Here is a 14,175-nt window from a genome sequence, read left to right as displayed (position 1 = left end):
ATTGTCGATCTTGGCATCTGATGTGATGGTGCAATACCTTGGTAGGTGAAGCAATGGACCGTATATATATTTATACATTAAGTCATCTATCTATGGGGTGGATTACCAAATGGTCTAAGAACTTTTATTGTTTATTTTGCAGTATTAAAACTGAAAGGCCAGGTGATGTCCATTATGTACCGTTTTAGAGCATCGAATCGGGAATGGATGTGGCTGAGAACAAGCAGTTTTAGTTTCCAAAACCCTTACACAGACGAAGTGGAATACATAGTTTGTAACAACAGTTCTGCTAAGTAAGTAATCAGAAATTTAAGAATATGCGTATGTGTATTTTGTATGTGTGTGTGTGTGTGTGTGTGTGTGTGCTGAGTTTAGACACGAGTCAGTCCTAACTCAGTGGATCTATGGTCTAAAGCATTTCAACCAAGATTGTCATATCTTCTCATGCATTGTGTATCTCAGACTACATTTATCCAATGTATCCTTTCTCCAATTACAATGATAGAATGTGTAATATGAAGGAGATTTGGTTGCTATTTCGTATGCCAAGCAGCCACATAAAGGCTCTCTCATCAGCACACTTCTAAACATTGGATAAGTTTTTAGTGATCTGAGCTTTTATTTCCAGTTAGAATAATGTCATTTCACTTCATTTTGTTTTGTTTATGCCATGAATGCTTTTTGAAAATGGATTACCCATTTCAGCTACCTTTAATTATATCAGGCTTCATACCAACATAAGAAAATAAGAAAAACACTTAAAACACATCAACATTATTTTTACTTTTGGAAACATTTAGGATTCCCTTGTTCGAAAATATAAGGACACAAATCGTGTCATGTAGCCAGCTGGAGACGATGTCTCCTGGGGCTAAATTACAGCAACATTCATCCTATACCAGGACTGCCATGTTATGTTGGCAAATAATGTTTTCTCCATTTAGGACAATGTATTAAACTTTTGAAACATAGGAATCATATCACATATGTTGATAGTGGAAGTAGAGAGATTCGTGGTTTCAATTCCAAGCCAGCCATTGTCAGATAAATTTGTTTGTTTATTTCTATTTGGCACTCCATCACCAGATGCCTGAAAAGAGGTAAAATTTATCAGAGTTTCAGAAACGATAAACAAAAGTTGTAGTTTAGTTTGTTTTTGCTTGAGCTAAGATCGACCCCGATTGGGCAGATATATAAGCTTTCTTGCCATGACCAACCTGGTTTTTCTTTTTCCCTATATTCAGGGAATTCAAGACTACATTATCCATTATGTCTTTTTCTAAGACAGTGGAGTGTAATCCCCAAAAAAATCTGGCTGCTGTTCTAGCGAATCAAGTGACCACATAGAGGCATTTCAGGTTGGCTCAAACACTAATATGTTAGCTGACCTATGTTGCTGGCTTAGGTGTTATCAAAAATAGTTGGGGCCACATCACTGGGCTTGGGCCACATGAGCCAGTTGATATTTTTTCAGTGATTATAAGGTGTATATGTGAAGGGTGTTGGGGTCACAATCATATGGCTGTGATTTCAATTCTTAGACCAGGTTGTGCATTGTATCCCTGAGCAATGCACTTACATTCATGTTGGTCATCTCTACTTAGCAGAAAATGTGTACAAGCCTAATGCTGGTGCATCCCTTTCTTCTTCTAACTGTCATATCTTCAATGTTTCACGAGGTCAAGGAATTAGAGAACCAAGAGTGACTACATTGGCATCTAATGCAAATAGTGAAATCATGATACATATTACCAAGTCATATTAATTTAAATATAACTCGTTTATATATATATATATTCCCTATGAAGTTGTTATGTTTGTCTGGAATCCGAGTTAAACTTAGTTAAGTTTTAGTTGGATTAAATCTGTACTGTTTGAATTAATGTAACAAAACCATTTTTCATTTTTATTTATGCTTTTTATTTGTTACCATATTCAATTTTGCAGTTCAAATTTTCTTGAGAATTTAATCCCCAAATTTTGTTCTAGAAGTGTCCAGCAAGGTAATTCTACAGCCCCAACTATGCAGAATCCAACTGATCAAAGTTCAGAGCCAACGCCGACTATAAACACATACGCCACTCCTCGGGGCCTACCTACAGACTCCTTAGGTTTACGAACAGCTAACGTGAAAACAGATTACCGTGATCCTTATTCTACAGCCGATGTTTACAGCCGCAGTATGCTAAGCACTAATCGTAACCTTACCCAACAAGACTTGTACGGCTACAATTCTCAGTCTACAATGAAATACCCCAGTGCTGCCATGTCACTTCCTCAGGTATCTCCTGCCACAACAATGCCATCTTTGGTCAGACACCCTAATCAGAGTCCCTCTCAAATGGCTGGTAATGCTTGGTCTAGTCAAGGAGCATACGCACAAAGCCAGGTTTGTATCCTTTTCACTTTTCTCATATTTTAGTTTGGTTGTGATGAAGCTATATGGTTGCAAAAGTTAGGAATGCAGACTACTGACCACTTGGTCATAGGTTCAAGCCTTATCTACAGCTGCGTTTGTGTATATGTTGTGATATTTTACTTGTTCCATTGTAAATTACCTCATTTATAGGCTTATATCTCCATAAAACTGAGACAAGGATGAAATATATATGTATGTATATATATATATATATATATATATATATATATATACACACACACACACACACACACACACACACATACACACAGACACACACACACACTAGGATGATGGGGTTGGTGAAATTAGTGGAGCATTGGGCAAAATACCTTGTGGTGTTTAGTTGCAGCCCTTTCTATCCTGAGTTTTAAGTCCTGCTCAAGTGAACTTTATTCTCATTCTTCCAGGGTTGCTTGAATTGATTTCATATTCAGTGTAATGATACACCTTTACAGGCTAATGAATTACGTGAAAATCATTTTTGCTATAAATCAATAAATAAAGAATTATTAGCAATTAAAGGTTAAAAATTTTGGTGATTTTAACTAATCATAAGCGACAGACACATTCATGCCTGTTTCCATAGTAACAAGCAGAACATGAGAACTCTTTTTCCTGTGAGAAAGCACATGCCTGTTTCCATAGTAACAAGCGGAACCGAGAACTCTTTTATCTGCATGAAAGCACATGTTGACAAGCTGTGTTCTGATGGAAATTTTTACTGTTTGATTATGGCAGCAAGCTATTGTAACCTCACTTCTGTGATGGAGACACTGAAAACAGAGGCGGGTACTGTGTCATATCCTCAAGAAGGTATGACGCAGTATGACCCGAAAGAAGAGGTATGCTATGTGTACAAAAGGAAGAGTATTGAGATTGAGTCATTCAGCTGAGAATTGTTCAAAGCGGTGCCCCAGCATGGCCGCAGTTTAATGACTGAAACAAGTAAAAGATGAAAGAAGATGCGTACATGTATAGGTACACTTTTGAACTCATCTAAGAGTTATTTGTTACAATGTAAACTTTATATTCTCTTGTCATTTTAGCCAACTGCTGACTACAGTACAAACCCAGGCTATAATCAAATGAGCCCTGACAACAGTTCGCCAGGTAAGCGCCAACGATGTTTTATAGTCTCAAAGGCATCAGAAAGCTTGTCAAGTGTTTATTTTAGCTAATCACTCCTATCTCCGTCTCTCTCTTTTTCCCTTCTCTCCTTTATTTTTCTCTTTCTCTCCCTTCTTCCTTGTTCTCTATCTGTCCCCTTCTCAAGTACTTTGAGACGTTTGAAATGGATTCGATTAAACTAATAAAAAAGTTCAGATTTAGAAATCACACAAACAACTCTTAACCCTTTAGCATTCAAACTGACCATATCCAGCCAGAATATTTGACCTGTTTTTTTTATTGAAACTGGCCAGATCTGGCCTCTCACCTCAGCCCTACAATGTCATTCTAAAATTAAACTATCACATCACTGAAATCTCTAAACAACAGGATAATGTACGATTAATTCAAAACAATATAAACCAACAAACATTATATTTGACAGAGTGATCTGAGAAAAGGGTTAAAATAGTTAATGAACTGACATCACTCTTCAAAAATACCAATAACACACATATATGCACTAACAGAATTTACATGAATTCAGTGGAATTACATGTACCAAACTACTGTCACAGAGTACAAAAACAAGCCAGAAGAAATAATGAAATGAAAACCTAGCATCACAGTTAAACATACAAGTCTTGAGATAAATTATGTAATAGCATTTATTTATAGGATTATGATAATGGGAATATAATTTTCAAAAATTAAAAACAAAATGGAGGGAAAAAATAATTTGGGAATGTTATGCTGTTTGTAAAGTAATTCTTTCAATTTGGTTTCCAGATTTGCCAGCTGTTGGTTTCAACTTACCAGATTTCAAATGTAAGTCGAATTTCAATCAGTTCTTTGATTCTACTGTGAATGCTAATAATACTGCTAGTTATTACCTGTGCTGGTGCCACATATTAAGCACCCATGCCATTGCTAGATGAAAAGCCCCCAGTATGCTTTGTAAAGTGGTTGGTATTAAGAAGGGTATCCAGTTGTAGAGACCATGCCAAAACAGACAATTGCAGCCAGGTGCAGCTCTCCGGCCTGCCAGCTCTTGTCAAATCATCCAATCCATGCCAGCATGGAAAATGGACATTAAATGATGACGACGACGACAATGATGAAATTACTGGGTATAGTGCTCAGGTGCACTACAACTCATCAAAGGTGCATGTGTAGTACATAGAATTATGTACAACAATCAGGAAAGTGAACAGTATATGAGTCATGGTATACATGTGTGCATGCGCATGGAGAACCACATGGTTGTGAAAGAAACTTCCTACCAACACAGCCACACTTGATGCATCTATAAGTGTAATGTTCTCTGAGTTTTGCAAATGTTGTCTTGGGTTAACCAATGCCTTTGACTGAAATTATGTAGACAGAAATTATGGAAGCCCATCTGAGGAACTTTCTTTTGTGAGACATGTAATTTGTCATTTGGTTTAATGCTACCTCCTGGCCCATTGGAGTCCTTTACCAGTTCCTACTTTATTACCAGTATTCAGGTTATGTCTCTGTTCTAAGGACAACTTTCTCTCTTCCACCCAGTAACTACAAAGACCATGAGAAAGTATCTTTGTGTGTTAAAATGGTGCATTCTTTATTATGCCCCGTCCTGGGATTAAGCATAAAGGGTAAAGACTGCCTTCAATCAAGAATGACCATGAGTTTGCACCTAGAAAGTGACCCCCTGAGGCACAAGTCCAGGCAAGGTTTTTTTGTGGAAATCTAGTAGTCACCCATGCATACCAGCCTCCCCTCTCCACGCCACCGATGTTCAATGGAAAGGCAAAGGGGCCGATACAGCTTGGCACCATTGACATCGCTACTCTTTTCTATAGCTAAGTGAACTGGAGCAACGTGAAATAAAGTGTCTTGCTCAAAAACGCAACACACGGTCTGGTCTGGGAATCGAACTCACAATCTCATGATTGTGAGCCCGATACTCTAACCACTGAACCATGCACCTTTGCTTAGAATAATGAGGCCTGTAATTACAGCTGAAGGTGTCTGTAGATGATTGAAACATGAAGAACAAATTGATCTATTAAATGGTTTTTTTCAATGGTAATATTATATTTTGCAGGTAACCAACCACTATGGCAGCAGTGGTCTGGAAATACAGGGGATCATGCTCAGCAAGGCTCTTCTCAAGGCAATCCATCAGCAGGAGCACAACAAGCTCAACAACAACAACAACAGCAGCAGCAGCAACAGCAGCCGGAAGAATTCAATAACATGTTTCCAATGCTTGACCAGACCACACCAGAGTTCAGTGATCTGACAGGCATGTTCAATACTTTTGGAGAATGACCCAGTGAGTTCTCATCAATAGTCCACCCAAACATCAACTCAGTATTGTGTAACATGAAAGCTACATGTTATGCAAAGGAAACAGAATGTGTTATGTATAATTGATCTGATTAAGAAGTAATGAGAGCATTAACTCGCTCTTATGTTGTGTTTAGAGCAAAATAGAGAAAGATTTATAAAACATTAAACAAATAAACTATGACAATTTACTGTAGAGATGTCTCTCAGATTTTGCTCATGAATTCTCCACAGTATTTAAAAACAAAACAATCAACTCAATTTAGAATATTGCATATATCCATTCAGATTGTATCGGTTTTATGGAGTAGCCATAAACACAGAAGTTTTGATATACTGCTTAAACTCAAACATGACACTGTATTGACAATATCATTCCAGAACTCTAATGAAAACCTTGCTAAAGCATTTATTACACTAAAGGAAAAGTTTAAATTGGAGATTCTGACTGATTACCATTCTTATTTAACAATCAATTTTAACTTACAAAATACAAAAAAAAAAAAAAAACCCCCAGCAAAATTATTCAAGACTCCAGTCCAGTCCTCTTTTCTTTCAAACTGTCTTTCTCCAGAATTACATTGAATATAAGCTATTGGCTTGTTTTGACTAAAGACTGAATCTGCCTCTCCTCACTGTCAATCAGATATTAGCCAATTCTTATGTTCTCTATTTCTGACATACAATATTTGGTTACATATTTTATTTTCTACACATCTCCCCTTTGCAGAAACTGCATACCTGACCGACATATGGGATGCTCTGGATATTTGTAACAATGGGTTTTCATTCTGTATTTCATTATACGATATATACCCAATACCGAATGCAAAATATTGAAAGTTAGTTCTTTGGACTAATTTTATGCCCCGTTTCTTTTAGTTCTGCTTCATTAAATCATGTCAGTAAGTAAATATTTGATTTACACTTCCTCTTCTCTATTGAACATTGAAAGCAGCCACTACCAGTTTCTTTTCATAATACATATGGTACAAATATAGTGATGGTTCTTTGTGTCTTTAATTCAGAAAACTGTTTTTGTTTCTTTGGTTGTGATATTGCTAACAAAATAGTCTCATAAAGGAAATCTGTTCTTAAACATTATAAGAAGATTAACTGTGCCAGCAACTGAAATCTCAAGGATTTGAACTCCTAATGTTGCATTTCAGTTGGTGGCTGGTGTCTTGTAATCTGCTGATATTATTAACCTAAATCCTTCCTTTCTGACCCCAAATGCCAACTGATTTCAATAGAATCATTATTTTAGGCACAGAACAAAATGTATACCAAATTCTACTAGAATATTACATCTAACTACTTTTAGATTATAATCATTGATTAACCCACAAATTTAATTATGAATTGTTCCAAAATTATTTGCTAATTATCAATATTTGGAGATGATTTCTTGACACTCACAGATGATATTTTGATGAAAGATTTTACAATCAAAAGATAGGGTAGAAGAAAATTAACTCCATCAATTCTCTTTCCTAACACAGAATACTTTTTGTCTTCTTTTTCACCTTTAGAAAAATGTCCTCTCATAAATATATATGTACGTGTGTGTGTGTTTGCATGTGCTATTGCTTATACTTCAGTTTGCCCCCATCCCCTTCATCCTTTTTTTTTTTTTTTAATATTCTGTCTGAGTGTTTGGAATAAGAATTCTGTTTATAATGTGAATAGCTTTTAACAAAACTTGATTGAAGACCTGAAGCAAATTATAAAAACCATGTTCCACCCAAATTTAATAAATTGAAATTCCAGGTTTGTCATCCTTGCTCTTCGTCAGTTAATTAACTCAGACAATGATTGGCTCTTGGTTCTTCTCATTATGGGTAGAATTTTAATTAAAATTTCTCAAGACACTAAATTAACTATAGTTTGCTTAATTAACTCAACAGTGGACAATAGTGATTAAAACATTGTTATTTGTAGATTTTATTCCATCTCCAATTCATGTTAAGATTCTACTTAAAGTACAAAAAAACAAAAAGATGTTATTTATAAGTTATCATTGCTTTGTTGCTAAAAGGTAAGTGTCATATCTTTTAAGCAAAAGAAAAGTAGTGTACACCTATTCAAAATTACTTTTTTTTTTTTTTCTCTCTTTCTTACTAAAATAATCTGGAATAAGATTTTTTTTTCCTTTCTTTTCTTCTAGTTTTTTTTTTTTTTTTTTCTCTCTCTCGTTTACTTCTGAAACTAAAATTTTTGGGTTGGTGCATAATTATTGCGGCTTTTTTTCAACAAATTTTATTCAACAAAAACAATAACAACATGTAACAAAAGCATCTTTAAATAATTATTCCGGAGCATATTCACCATCTACTTCAATTACTGCTTCCCATTTGCTTGGCAGGCGGTCAGACTTTCATTTAAAAAATGGTTTTGTTAAACATTGTTATTGTTTTTGTTGAATGAAATTTGCTGTAAAAAAGCCGCAGTAATTATGCACCAACCCAATAGTAACATTACTGCTAACTTTAAGAGAATCAATATAAATAGTGATTTCTTTTTCTTTTGAATTACTGGACAATTTTTCTGATACAGATGTCATCTTACACTGATATGGTTTAGAAAGAAATCTAAGTTTTCAAATGTTGTTTCTGTTGAAACATCAAACTGATACTTGTACAGGTATTTATCCTGTTGGGACCCCTTCATTTCACCCTGACTGCCATCTATTCTTTTCAGCCCTTTTGATATCAACCTGCCTGATATTGTTCCTCTTTCTATAATACAAAACTTCCTGTTAAAGTGATCTAAATTAAAACCTTCCATCAAGATTTCAATTAATTTATGCTTCAAACACCAGATTAATTATAAGAAGTAATTTTGCTAAATTATTATTTTCAAAATTAATTCCAACAAAGGCAGTGTTTTTCAATAATAACATGGATTAAAAAAAAAGTGTTAATGGGTTCTTCATCCTTTAAATATTAGCATGAAATTGGAAGATGTGATTTCAAAAAAATGAAGGGAGTTTACATTCATTGTAGAATGGAGGTATTCAAGAATGAAAGCATTAATGGACAGGAGTATACAACAACAGAAGTCTTGCAGGACAGAAATATTCAGCTGAAAAGAAGTAAAACTTTCACTTGTCAATTCTTGAAGGTTGTTTCATCTAATATGGATCATGGTTTTAAGAGACAATAGAACAAGTTGGGTTTGTTCTGAAAATGTTTAACTGTTTCAACATGTAAATGAATTACCTTTTTTGTTTTTGTTTTTTTTTTTAATCAATTGGTATAGACACAAACTCCGCCTTCTTCCTTCATTACTCATTCTTCTTCTTTTCAATAAATAAAACCAAAAATTACTTTGTTCTACTGAAATTCATATCCTGTGATTATTTGTATTATCATTGGATAGACAGCCCTTGTTGTGTAGTTAAAAGTTAACTCTTACATTTTCCAGTACAATTTTTTTTTAGCCTTCAATTTTTTTCTCTGGTAAATGTAAGTCTTCTGATTTATTCTAAATGTTTGCAAGATTTTCTGCTCATTCAGCATGCAGATTTGTGTGCATGACAGCCAGTTTAGGTGAATTTAAATTCTAGTGTCTGCTAGTAGGTCTATATCATTTATATGCCAGTGAGCATGGCTTCATATATTTTTTTTTATTTTATTCACAATGTTACTGAAACTAACCAGTGAATATAAAATCTGATTATATTTTCCTTTTTATGTAACAATAAATAATACTTATCAATCTCTTAATGTCAATAAAGATAAATGAGGAGGTTCTTAATCTAATTTTTATTCTTGTTTCCGATTTGTTAATGTAAACTGTTTTTGAAAAGCATTTAAGAGCAACACAGGGAGTCATGGATAAAAGAATGCTGAAGATTAACAAAATGGATAAATGGCAAAACAACAGGGTAAGTGTGGCAATAGGTTTAATGGATATTATCTGGAAAATAAAATTTCTGAAATGGTCTTTCTTGGGCCGTGTTCAGAAGAAAGGATAATAAATGGAAAAGAAAACTGAGAGAGTGGAGACCAGGTCCGGAAAAAGGAGGGGAACATCATGCAGAAGTTGGAATGAAGATTTTGTTAAATGCTTCGGCACTCAAATATGGATGAGGAAAACATCAGACCTTGGTTGGTGGAAAGATGATGTTGAGGCCTTCATCCAGTAGTGGACTGAACATGTGCAAGAATGATGAATGTAAACTGTAACATTTAGCACAAAAATAAGTTAATTTGAAATGTCTTAATGCATGATGTATTAGTTTTTTCTTGCTCCAAAATGGCCGCGAGAATTCAGGTTTCACAACTCTACCAAATCATTCATTATCATCTGGCATCAACTTTCCTATGTTAGTATGGATTGGATGCGGTTTCCATGGTATTTTATAGCTTGATGCCCTTCCTTTTGCCAACCCTTTTAGATACCTCACACAGGAGACATAAAAGAACATGGCATAACAGTTCAAAAGCCAGGATATAGATAGTAGTGTACCAAATTGGTAAAAATAATTATTCTTATATAAAATGTTTGGAGAATCACTTTTACAATACTGTCTTGTTACCTTCATACAGAAACTTAATTTTCTTTGATTGCTATTTCATCTTGATACAATATAAACATATGGGTATCTTCCACAAACATCAAAAGGCAATCTGAAATTAACGTGCAAGTGACTGAAGTAAATCTACCTCAATAAACTTTGTCCAATTCTTGCAAGCATGGAAAGGTGAATGGCCAAACGATGGCAATGACATCAACCACACACAACTGAAGCCCACAAAGTCACTACAAATCCAAACAAAAACGAACTGTAAGCGTTAGAGGGAAGGAAAGGGAGGAAGGACTGCCTGCAAAAATCCGAGGAGGGGGAAGATGAGGACTTCCTAGAAAAGTCCGAGGAGGAGAGGAAAAGTTGGAAGGGGTGAGGAGGGAGGAACTTCATGAAACATTCCAAGGATGGACCCCTTTTTCAGGAAGTACCACTCACCCGTCCTACCCTTCCCTCTCCTTGGACTTGTCCTTCACTTTCTCCTCGTCTTCGGACTTTTCCACACCAAGTCCCGCTCACCCGCCTCCTAGGACTTTTTTAGGAAGTCCTTCCTCTCTCCAGGAAGTCCCGCTCACATCTCGGACTTTTCCAGGCAGTCCTTCCTCCCCTACGCCTGTCCCCGTACTTTTCCAGTAAGTCCCCCTCTCCCTACTCGGACTTTTCCAGGTTGTCCCTCCTCTCCTTCCCCTTTTCGGACTTAACCAGGAAGTCTTCCTCCCTTCCTTTCCCCCATGTCCCTCCCCTCCCCTCCTCGTACTTTTCCAGGAAGTCTTTCCTCCACCTCCTTCGCTCCCCTTTCTTCACCTCCTCAGCACTAACTAGCCAATTAACTAATTAAGTAATTAATTTTTTTAATAACTACTTAACCACTAAACTATCTAACTAACTAAATAACTAATTAATTAACTGAGTTGATTTGGTAGACGGAAACTGAAAGGAACCCGTGTGTGTGTGTGTATGCATCATTATGTCTATGTTTGTCCCCTCACCACCATCACCTGACAACCGATTCAGCAAAAAAAAAATTGATAGTTTAAGTACTAGGTTTTAAAAAAATATGTCCTGTGGCCGATTTGTTCGACTAAAACTCCTCAGGGCTGTGCTCCAGCATGGCCGCCGTAAAACTACTGAAACAAGTAAAGAAATATAAGTACACACACACTTTATACCACAACCATTGAAAGTACAATGAACGAGCGGTCTATTCGACGCTATTGTTCACAATTAGTTCTATGAAATGCAAAGGGTATATGTATAAATATAGTACAAGGGAGATCATTGACATTAAAGAAAGCAAGATTTGTCTCCCATTAACTTTAAATTTGGCAACTCGAAACGCTTGCTTGCACACACGCACGCTCTCGCTCTTGCACACTCCCACACCTACACGTTGACAGCACACTCACTCGACTGCGGCGTGCTGGGACACCGTAATGACGGGGGTTTGTCGAAGAAATCGACGTCAGGATTTATTTCTATAAATCTGGTGCTTATTTTATTTACCTTTTTGCCGGTGCTTATTTTATTTACATACATACATACGTACATACATAAAATAAAAGCTTGTGTTTATATATATAATTGAATATCTACATGTCGCATGTGTCTGTGTGTATATGTCGTCCTAACCCCTAAAAAAAGAGGTTAAGAAAAAAAAAAGTAAAAAAAAGAGTAGGAGTAAAAAGGGAGTGTGTGGACAACTTGGTAGATAGATAGATAGATAGAGAGAGACAGAGACAGATAGACAGAGACAGACATACGGTCAAAGACAGAGAGAGGAAAGTGAGGAGGAAGGGAGAAAGAGAGAGAGAAGGGTTGATAATGCGATATATACTATAGAAAGAGTGATAGGGGAGGGGAAGTAAAGAAAATACATGCTCTCACGAAAGACAAAGAGGGAAAATAAAAAGGAATGGTAGTGAAGGTGAAAGATAAATGCAGTATCAAGGTAACCGACTCTGTTGTATGAGAACTGCTTCTTTCCCTTCACAAAAGCAAAGCCTTCCATTGTGTCTGGCTTAAGAAACTCCGTAGCTACGTTCCCCACCCATTAGCATCATCTGTCTTTCACTTCTTGGATTCGGAGCAAGCTATGATGTGTTTGCGTTGTCTCTGAATCACATTATGTCATCTCTTCTGTATCTCAGAGATTTTATATATCACACAACATCAACTTATTAATATACGACATCACCCTTTATTTCAGTTCATATTTGCCTTCCACATACGCTGAAGACACCTTATGTCAGGCTTGCATTATCATTGTGAACACAGACCTTAAAAACATCTTTTACTAACTAAATAACTTTTCTTTCACAATTACATAAGTAGTTACATGTATCTACCCCTATTACATGCGTTACATAATCGAAATGGAAAGAACAAACGATACATCTCGCGAACAGCAGACAAGAAACGAAGACAAATGTTATTTTTACTTGTCAGTCGTGTACTTTATTGTTGTCGTTTAACCACGGGTCAACTGTGATCAAACTAACATTCGATCAAAGCGTGGCTTGTAAGTTGGGGTGCGGTTTGGGTGGTACATCGCTGCAGGGGCTTGGAGAGCAAGGGGAAACCCGTGAATATCTGATAGGCTCTCCCCACCTAAAACAACAACAACTACTACTACTACTACTAATAATAATAATAATAATAATAATAATAATAATAATAATATGGCTTCTGAGGCAGTGGTTCTCATGGCTTCTGATCTTAATTGATTGGAAGTGTTATGTACATTGTTTTGTCTTGGTATAAAAAGATGGGCTGCAGCAAATATTCTGCTTAATACCACAGATTTGCTTGTCAGTTGTTTGACCTTAACCAGTTGAGCATGTCCCTTGGTGGCTGACGATATGTGCATCTCTGATCACGAGCAGAAGTAGTGTGGGAGCATCATAGCCATGTGTTGAGAGGAATTCTTTGGGGTTTGGATAATTCATCTTTGGAAACATGGTAGTTTTGCTCAACATCCTTAAACAAACTTTATTCAGGGACCTTTTGAGAGGGATGGGCTACTCGACCTGAAGAAAATTCTAACAGGGCCCCACCTGCGAGGTCATGCGCTGTTTATCTTGATATGAGATCACCATGTCGCGCACATATGGTTGTGATGCATGTACCTGGTGTACCCTTATCAGATGGGTAGTCATGATGGGTATAATGGGCTTCGTATATTTTACCCCAGTGTCACTTTGATGGCATGCACTGCTCTCTCACTCAATAATAATAATAATAATTGAAAAAATATCTGGAAACTTTAGAAATTCAAAAAGATCCTAAAATTCAGAAAGATCCACCACTGATCCTCAGCAAAGGAGAAAATGTAAGTCATGTCCCTTCCAAAAAGTTCCTGTTTTCTCAAAAATATAAACTCTTTTACAAACAATCATTATTAACCAGGGAAAAGCGACGAGTTGGCAGAATCGTTAGAGACTTAGGTAAAATGCCTAGCGGTATATTTCTTCTGACTCTTTACGCCTTGTGTTTAAACCCTATCACTGTCAACCACTGGTCGATAATATGAAGTATCAGTTAAACATTGGTAGCATCAACTAATACTGATCCCCCAATATTACTAGCTTATCAGAAACTATCAATTACTAAATAAATCAGAAACAATTAACAAGGGAAGTCCCGCTGAAGAAGACTTTGCCTTTCATCTGCCAGGGATCGATAAACTAAGCATTAATCAAGCGCCGACTATAGATCCAATCGGCTACAACCCCCACTCTCTCCGCGCACCGGTCTTAATCCAATGTGAGAAATTGCTGTTTAC

The 14,175-nt window shown here is 36.3% G+C and overlaps 1 protein-coding gene across 6 annotated transcripts in view; it reads left to right on the top strand.

Annotated features, from left to right (window-relative positions):
* Window positions 1-9,633, top strand: part of LOC106870787 (aryl hydrocarbon receptor nuclear translocator homolog) — a 56,262-nt gene extending 46,629 nt beyond the window's left edge. For 2 of the 6 annotated variants that reach the window (XM_089363955.1, XM_014916985.3), the window contains exons 12-16: window positions 143-293; window positions 1,993-2,389; window positions 3,469-3,532; window positions 4,319-4,357; window positions 5,619-9,633. In XM_089363955.1, the coding sequence (XP_089220081.1) occupies window positions 143-293; window positions 1,993-2,389; window positions 3,469-3,532; window positions 4,319-4,357; window positions 5,619-5,845 (878 nt within the window). In that variant the 3' untranslated portion in view covers window positions 5,846-9,633. Of the gene's footprint in view, window positions 1-142; window positions 294-1,947; window positions 2,390-3,468; window positions 3,533-4,318; window positions 4,358-5,618 lie in introns of all 6 variants that reach the window. The other 4 variants (XM_014916986.3, XM_014916984.3, XM_052973332.2 and 1 more) reach the window with 2 other exon arrangements.
* Window positions 9,634-14,175: the final 4,542 nt, after the last annotated feature.

The sequence above is a fragment of the Octopus bimaculoides genome, chromosome 15 (genome assembly GCF_046866305.1).
Source record: "Octopus bimaculoides isolate indiv1 chromosome 15, ASM4686630v1, whole genome shotgun sequence".
Lineage (NCBI taxonomy): Eukaryota > Metazoa > Mollusca > Cephalopoda > Octopoda > Octopodidae > Octopus > Octopus bimaculoides.
The sequence above is the reverse complement of the archived record's forward strand: the minus strand, read 5'-3'. Positions and strand labels throughout refer to the sequence as shown.